The sequence below is a fragment of the Lissotriton vulgaris genome, chromosome 7 (assembly GCF_964263255.1).
Source record: "Lissotriton vulgaris chromosome 7, aLisVul1.2, whole genome shotgun sequence".
NCBI classification, from domain to species: Eukaryota; Metazoa; Chordata; class Amphibia; order Caudata; family Salamandridae; genus Lissotriton; species Lissotriton vulgaris.
In genome coordinates, this window is record NC_141695.1 from 1,367,715,307 (window position 1) to 1,367,723,587 (window position 8,281).

The window sequence follows — 8,281 nt, forward strand, 5'->3', positions numbered from 1 at the left end:
CGGGTTTCAGTCTCTGCAATGGGGAAAAAAGGATGGAGTCAGGCTTCACAGTAGCGAGCCACAATTCAGCATCAGGCAGGCAGTGGACAGGGTGTCTTCTGGTGACCAACATCGGTGGACGAAGCGTCGGCTGCAATGGAGGAGTGCCGCTAATAGGAGGATTTTTTTTCTGCGGGCAACTTACTTACCACTTCCAACAGGACCACTACAACCACATAGATACAGTATCCCTTGCCTTTTTCTCTGACTGTGACTGCATTTCTTTGCTCTCTCTCGGCTTCTACATTGATCCCTTAACACATCACTTAGTCCACTCCACTATCTGCACCACACATAGTCATTTGTAAGTGCTCCTACGTAATTCGCAAGTCGCAGCACGCCCCAGGCCGTAGAGGACTGGGATGGCCCCAATGATGAAGCATGTCACCAAGGGGCAACCCTGGTGAGTGAGGGGACACCTAGAAAAAAAGCAATTTCTCCTTTTCTATCTACTATACCTTCTGTCAGGTTACGCAGCCCCTAAGCGCCTACCGTACTATGAAACTACATTTCCCATGAGTAGGCGGGAGACTTGCAGACTATTTAGTGAGACTATATGAGAGTACCCTTGTATGTTAGGACATCACTTCACTGATGCCTGTCTTGTCTTCTCTTACAGGTATCCTTTCCCTGCTGACCCTACCTTTACCCATCCCACATTTTTTATTTTAGTTTGTTATTTTTCTCCCTCGCCTAATGCCTCGAACACCCTGTGTTTACACTTCTGGGTGTTGGTGACATTTGGAGGTGGAACCATATTTGCATCGACTGGATCACGGGGAGTAAACGTGACACCTTCCAGACCAACCCCATTGAGTGTTGTTGTGAATGGATTTATAGTGACCAGCAAGGCTCTCGGGTATCTGGCTACAGAGACCTTATGTTGAATATAGTTATCAATAATTCCACACAGGCCCTGTACTGTCGCATTCTTTCTTTCCACAGTTGTCGATGATATATTCTTACTCTGCTTGACAAAGAACCATTGCTAATGTGAAAGAACTTCAACCGAATTAGTAGTTATACTTTACCATTTGTTAGGCTACAATGTGGCACTGCTCTACTGTACTTCTGTCACCTGCTATATTCTCAGTTGTACCGTTGAATTGCTCAGGAGGACAAACCAGATTTCATTTTCTTTTTTTTCATAGGCATGCAACTGCCACTGTGTCACACCACTACTACCACCGCTATGAGGAAATTTTATCCGACCAAGATTGCCAACGTTATTCGGTGTTTCCCGTGGAGCCAGCCCTGGGCCTAGCCCTACTTTCAAACACAAATTACAGGTAAGATAAGCGTTTGGTGGTTTGGGGGTATAATGGAGTATTAGTACGAGAGACGAGAGCCTGAAGGTAGTACTACTAAAGTCCTAGGACTCTTGGATTCACTTCACTTAGTCTGTGAGAGGCACTTAGTGTTGAAAACATTTGGGCATTTACACTTAAAGGAAGAAAATGGAACTAAACTTTCAGGAAAACAGTCAACGTTAAACCCCCACCCACCAGGCAAGCAGTAAAAAACAGGTATGCTCAGATAAAGTTTGAAAAAGTATATTTATATCCCTAACAAAATAATCTCCCGCAAGACCCTCCCTAACCCCAACGATTGTCCTTCAAAAGTCCCCAAAAACCCAACTCCCAATTCCCACCCCCCAAAAGTCTCTAAAAAAGGGGCAAGGGACACTATGGGTGGATGCTGTTAACTTTTTGGGCCAGGGCATCATGCTCCTCGCGGAGCAAGGCGAGCTCCTGCTGAAGGCGGGACACCATCAGGGTAGTGCGGCGCAGGCGTGCCTTCACTGCCTTGCAGGTGCAAGGCCTGTGAGAAGCAGCTGTTGGCCTTGCTGCTCGGCGGTGGCGTTTGCCTTTGGCAGCCCGGCTCAGTCTCGGTGGACCACTGTGCTGGGTCACGGTGGCAGCCGGTGAGGCCACGGAGGACGACGTTGTCGTTGTTGTCGACCGCACACTTTCCTCGTCCTCCAGGGCCACCAGCCGCCGATATTCCGCAACAGTGGCCTCGATTCTCCGTTGCCGGGCCGCTCTAGCCAGCTCCTTCCTCCTTGTTCGTTTGGAAGGAGAACCTATATGAAGAAAGAAAGACATAGTCTGTAACCAATGCTCTTTAAGATTAACTCAATCATTCAGCAGAAATGTGTGCTGCAGTACAACTAGCAACTTGCAAGCGCATTACATAACTATTGAGGCCAGTATCTATCTAACCTCACACTTCTTCATCCTTGCTCTAACATTAGTGGGAGTTTAAGGAACAAATTCTATGAGCACTGTGGACTTCCATTGGAGTCGACTATGAAAGTACACCAGTCTTATTCTTCTTCTTGTCTCTTGTTTTGGAAAATTGGTACGTTATTTTCTGCAAGCCGGCATAATGCCAGCGCGGTAAACTTGCACCCGAGAAAAAGAGACGCACGCCATGAGGAGTGACCTAGACTTGCGTTGCCGTTGCGTTACTGTACCCGTCCAGTACATGCAGGTGGTGAATCTCTTACTTTTCTATTACGGGTGGCACTGAGAATACTCTGTTACAACTCAAGGGCTACTGCTTAATTAATTTAACTTTCACCCTACAGTGGAAATGAGTACTAGAAATGGAAAATTGAAGAAGATAAATAATCTGATTATCTATCACTTCACATGGGATGTTTTTGCTTATATATGGGATGACTTTAGGTGCTTTGCTTTTTATTGAGTGACAGGCAGTGATACATCCACACATGAATGACTGAGTACTACTAAACTTATTAAGAGAGGTAGGGAGTGGCCACCATAATAACCGGATCTATGCAGTGCTTGCAATACAAACTACTGCTACTACTTATGGTAGTATTTGGACAAAATTAAAAGTTCTTTTCCTTGCCTTTCCTACACTGGAACGGACGTGCGGGTGCAGTGTTACATGCTCTTCAAAGTTACACTTAGTTCATCCACTGACCATCTACTCTCTCTAGATCATGGGTACTCACAAACTTTCTCTCAGGGGCTACATTTACAGTGTAGTTTGTGGCCGAGGGCCGCACTGGTGGGGGCGGAGTCAGAGGGGGCGGGGCTAAAGCAAAACGATAACTTGTGACCATGAGGTTGCACACAGGTCCCTGCAGCAGATGCCCTCATCCACTGAGCCACCAGACCCAGCATTTACATACATCTCTCTCCCTCCTGCTGTCCCTCCTGCCCTCCCTCCATCTCTCTCTCCCTCCTGCCCTCCCTCTCCCTCTGTCATCTCACTGTGTGTGTGTCTATCTGTGTCAGCCTTCAGCCCGGGTTGAGACCGCTTCCTCAACGCGCACACACAGACAACAACACCAAAGTACTTAACAGGTCTTTAAAAGACCATTAACATATTATTGAGGCTTTGTTTGTTTTAGCGCCCCTGCTTCTCCACCCTGACAATCACTGCTTGCCCGGCCCCACAGAGCAGAGGCTTTGTTCTATTTCACCTCTTTGTGGCCTTGCATCTCCACTCTGCTCTGTGGGGGCCGGGGGAGCAGTGATTGTCAGAGTGGAGATGCAGGGGCGCTAACAGGTGAAATACAAAAAAGCCTCTGCTCTGTGGGGGCCGGGGGAGCAGTGATTGTCTGCAAGGTCTGCGCACCGCCAAGGAAGGCTTGCCGGGCCACCACCGGCCCGCGGGCCGTACTATGAGTACCCCTGCTCTAGATACACATATGCTATCTAAGAGTCAGATAGTAGCATGATCCAGGTATATGGACACATACAGTTTCTGTGTCACCCACCCAGGCTGTTGTCCTTCCACCCATCATTGCTTCATCATTCACCCAGCCATGCATCTCATATTCTTGCCTTCCCAGCTAGTCTTCAATCTCAATAAGTAAGGAATATATAAGAGCTTACCTCTGGCCGCCACCACCGTCTCAACTCTCACAGCCGCCGCCGCCGCCTCCTCCCCTGATGATGAATTGCCCTCCGCCTCCGTGTCGAGCACCACCACCACACTGGCCCCGCCACCAGATGTTCCACCTACAAAGTACATTTAAGAATCTTAGAATAAAGCACTCACTAGTCACTAGTATTTGGTCTAGGAATGAAGACATGTGAAAACAATGTAATTTGTGACTGTCTACGTTAAAGTTAAAAAAAATGTCCCTTTTTCCAGGGAAGGTTGTCTTGCTGCACTTTTTGGCACAACTGATGAAGGCTGATTTTTTAACACGCACCATTTTTCTCCACACAGACAGAAGATGGACTTCTAACAACAAGATCAAGTTGAAACCAGGTGAGAGCTCGGCTCGACCACAAGAAATGTCTTCAATTAATCGTCAGCACTAACCACTTTTCCATTATCAGTTAAACGTTTAGTTTTATTATGACTTCATTTTAATAAATGTGTTTACTTTTAATAAAGCTTTTAAATTTAAATACAATCTGTGTTTTTTGGTCCTCCAGACTAGAGTGACTGAACGAAAGGTTTTGCAATTTTTGCAAGCATGAGTCCAGATAGAACACTTCAAAAGACATTATGGACAATCCCAGAGGACTGCACTAAGTTGATAGAGCTATTGCTGACTAGAATCATGGGAGTTTCGCCAACCGTGCAATCTTAGTTAGCTACACAGACAGACTAATAAGAATAATCTAGTAATACCACAGGGAGTCATAGTAGAGGCAGGATAAGAATTTAGATACAGTCTACAAGAAGAGCAAAGACAATTTTGAAAAAATTCAAATGAGGAACGCTAGGAAAAATAGGTACTAGTCTAAAATGAAAACTTACTGGGGCCAGCAGAGGAGCCCTCGCCTGCCCGATCCTGGCCCTGTTGATGAACAGCATCCGCCGCCTGCTGCTCCTGTGTCCTCCTCTCGCCCCTGGGGGGAGCTGACGTACAACATGAAAGAAAGAACAGAAAACATGGATGATTGTTGCTTGTCAATGTCAACCAAATCAAACATTTCAAAAGAACAATAACAAAATATTTCCGCGAAATTATATTGATTATGGTTACTTTTTATTTATTTGCGGACCTGTGACTTCGAAAGTCACGTAACTCACTAAACAAAGTACTGAAACGTTCACCTAGGACTGGCAGGCAGCAGTCCGCAGGCAAGACGCAAAGTGACAGACAAACTCCATTGTGATTTCAGTCAGATCAGTGACAACACTAACAGTTGCCTGCTACATTACCAGTCATTTAAATAGTCAAACTATCAATCCACCGCCACTATTTTTCTTATTGTCAGGGTTACAAAGGAAGGGGCAGATTTAAGCCCTTGCGGCTCTTTTGCGCCGTTCTTGCGTGACTTTTGTGACGCAGCAGCTAAACAAAAAAGGGCGCCATGGTGCGGCGTATAATATTATAACAACGTGACGCATTTGGGAGATGCATCCCGTTATAAAGCCCTGCGCCATCAGGGGGCGTTCCGGCGCAAGGGAGGGCATTCCTGCGCTGGAACACATCCTAATAGTGGCTGAGGGAAATCTACAAAATATCAATCAGTCACCTTTAGGACAATGATGCGTCACACAAACCCTGCACCTGCTTGAAGCAGACGTACGGCTTGACCCAGCATTGGGGAGATAGGGTACCCCAGAGCATTGATGGAGCTGCGCCATCGTTGCGACGCAACTCCAGCAGTAAAGCTTCGGTGACGTTTTGGGCCCATGGGGAGCCGCATTGCAAATACGGCGCACCATGTTTGGTGGTGGTAGCGGGCCGCACAATTAATGGCGCATCCCTGCTACTTTGCAGGGATGCGACGGTAATTGCAATTCTGCCCCTTAGGGGCATACTTACTTACGCGTTCTGGCGCATCTCCAGAGATGCGCCAGATCAAATGCGTCACGCAAAACTACCCTTGCGACACGGCAGATGTGCCTCATTTACAATGCGGCGCGCCCTGGCGCAAGGGTAGGCACTTGCGTGACGCATCTCGTCACGTAAGAGCGGCGCATCGCTGGAGTCACGTCGCCAACGCAATGCAACTCCAGTAATGCTCAGGGCCACCCAATACTTTACATGCTGTGTCAGTCCTTTCGCCTGCTTCGAGCAGACATAAGGAATTGAATTGACGTAGCAGCGTCGCAGAAGTGCCTGCGTTAAATCTTGTAGATTTCACGCAGGCAATTTTGCGAGGCGCACAGCCGCTGGACCGCCCACCCTGCGTACTAGGAACGCACCCATTGTGGTGCAGGCCCATGGCTTTATAACGTGACGCATCTCCCTAGATGCGTCATGCTGTAAATGACTTGCAGGGATGCGGCACGTTTACGCCGCTGTTGCGTCACGCAAGGCAACGTAAACGTGGCGCAAGGGGCTTGTAAATGTAATCTGCCCCCTAGTGTCTAGCATTACGCAGTTCTGTTAAGTACACTCATACATAATAGTTACTCAGGCCAATGAGACCACGAAATAGAAAACAAATAAGCATAGTAGCAACCCCACTGAGAAGGAGAGCAGTGCACCTGAAATGCACAGAAGATTTTGAAATATAATTTAACTACAATGTAATCGTCATCAGCGGCATTATTGGCTTGCTCCATGTAAAAAACAAATATTTGCAATACAACAACACAGAGCAGGAGAAAACATCATAGTAGTGAGTGATTAAATGCCAATGGCTACTACTACTCACCAAGCCCGGGGATCTCCAAGCCGAGCTGGTCCAGCAGGTCGCGCTCGCGGTCCAGGAGGTCCGTCCAGCGATGGGTGACCTGGCTGTAGGTGCGCTGGACCCCGTAGAGGTGGGATATGGCCCAGCACACCTTCTCCCACCGCTTCCGGCGCTCCCGCATGTTATAGCCGCCGGCCGCGATCCTGCCGCCTCCCGCGATGGTCCTGGGCAGGCGGCGCTGGACGAAGTAGACCAGCGCGCCCACTTCCTCCGGGCTGAATATCTCCCGGCGCGTCACCTGCTCCCCCCTCGATCTCACGCCGGCTGTCCTGCCACTGGGTCCAGCACTACTCCCCGCCGCCGCTGCGGCCCTCAAGTGCCTGGGCAGCTTCACGGCGCCTGGCTTGACCATGGTCTGGGCAGGTAAGGTAGGAAGAAGTAGAAAATTAAGAAAGAATAGGATAGGGAAGAAGAAAAGAAAAGAGTTTACAAAAGTAGTTTAAAAGTAAAGAAAAATAGCAGAAAAGACAAAAATATACAGCTAGGAAAAGAGAGGGATAGATAAGAAGCAAAATCGTAAAAAAAAAACTGAAAACAAGCAAAGGATGGGAAAGATATCAAGAGGATTAAACACCATGCCCAGACACAGGAAATGAATGAAAAACAAGATGGCCGGCGCCCGTTTCCGAGCGCGAAAGTCAGTTCGCGCGAGATTTTCCTCGCGATCTCGTGCGAACCTCTAGATTTCCCGCGCGATCTCGTGCGAACCTCTACTCGCAATGCGCTTACTGCGCGAGATTATACATAGCGGGCGGAAACGGAAATACGTCACGCAAACAAAATGGCCGCGCCCGTACTCGACCTTGGGGTAAATTCGCGTGTTGCGCTGCAAGCGGCTCGCGAATACTGCAAAAAAACTCGCGAAACAACAAGCCGCAAAAAAATAAAATGCTCATTCGCACGAATTGGCGGCTTCCGCGGTCGGTTTCGCACGACGCCGCGCCCCGCGAATAGCGCGAAAAAAACCGCAAAACGATTTCAGCAAAAGCAAAAGCAATGAGCAGGTGCAAAAGGTCAACCTCATGATTTGTAACGATTCTTTGTATTGCTTCCTGAGGGGGCCCTCCAGAATTCGGTTGCCTGCTTGCAACTATTGTGTGACCCTGCTCTGACCTTAACTGTATGCCACAAAGGTCCTGATTTACAGCTAAAGGAGCAGACAAGCAGGTGCCAGGCTGGAACTTTAAATTCTTTCAGTGACACATTAATTAGCCCCTAATTCATTATTGTCAGTTGGGGCAGGGCAGGTGTTGTAACTAATTTTGCAACAATGAAAGCACTTAGCAAGTGCAAAAGATCACTAATCAGGGCGCACTAAGGAAGCAGGTGCCAGCTAAAAAAATATTCTGTGACACATTAATCAGCCCCAAATTAATTCAGGTCACTTGAGGCAGGGAAGGTGTGCTTTGCTTTGCCGAAAATAATGTACACTGGACAACCAGAGGGTGTGGTGATGAAACAGAGGGTGGCATGGGTGGGCCAGAGGGTGGCATGAGTAGTCAGAGAGTGGCAGTGGTGACAGAGAGTGGCAGTGATGAAGAAGAGTGTCCCAAACAGGCTGGACATGTAGAAACAACAAGTTCGCAAAACTTGCG

General features: G+C 48.0%; 1 protein-coding gene across 2 annotated transcripts; it reads right to left on the minus strand.

Annotated features, from left to right (window-relative positions):
- Positions 1 to 492: 492 nt before the first annotated feature.
- Positions 493 to 4,896, minus strand: LOC147703722 (uncharacterized). Of its 2 annotated transcripts, XR_015297312.1 has the most exons (3): positions 4,792 to 4,896; positions 3,912 to 4,037; positions 493 to 2,122 (listed from the first exon to the last, which is right to left on the minus strand). XR_015297312.1 is itself a non-coding variant. In XM_086928955.1 (2 exons), exons 1-2 carry the CDS (start codon positions 4,048 to 4,050, stop codon positions 1,725 to 1,727), a joined length of 537 nt encoding a protein of 178 aa, XP_086785081.1. In that variant the 5' UTR covers positions 4,051 to 4,104; the 3' UTR covers positions 493 to 1,724. The 2 variants fall into 2 exon arrangements, 1 of the variants encoding a protein (XP_086785081.1); XM_086928955.1 differs by lacking the exon at positions 4,792 to 4,896 and having other exon boundaries at positions 3,912 to 4,104.
- Positions 4,897 to 8,281: the final 3,385 nt, after the last annotated feature.

What these genes read in the sequence shown, in the direction of transcription:
- LOC147703722 (XM_086928955.1), bottom strand. Translation starts at nt 4,050, where the DNA reads ATGTACTTTGTAGGTGGAACATCTGGTGGCGGGGCCAGTGTGGTGGTG. An exon ending in GACGGTGGTGGCGGCCAGAG is followed by an intron (nt 2,123 to 3,911) that starts GTAAGCTCTTAT and finishes TTCTTCATATAG; the next exon opens with GTTCTCCTTCCAAACGAACA.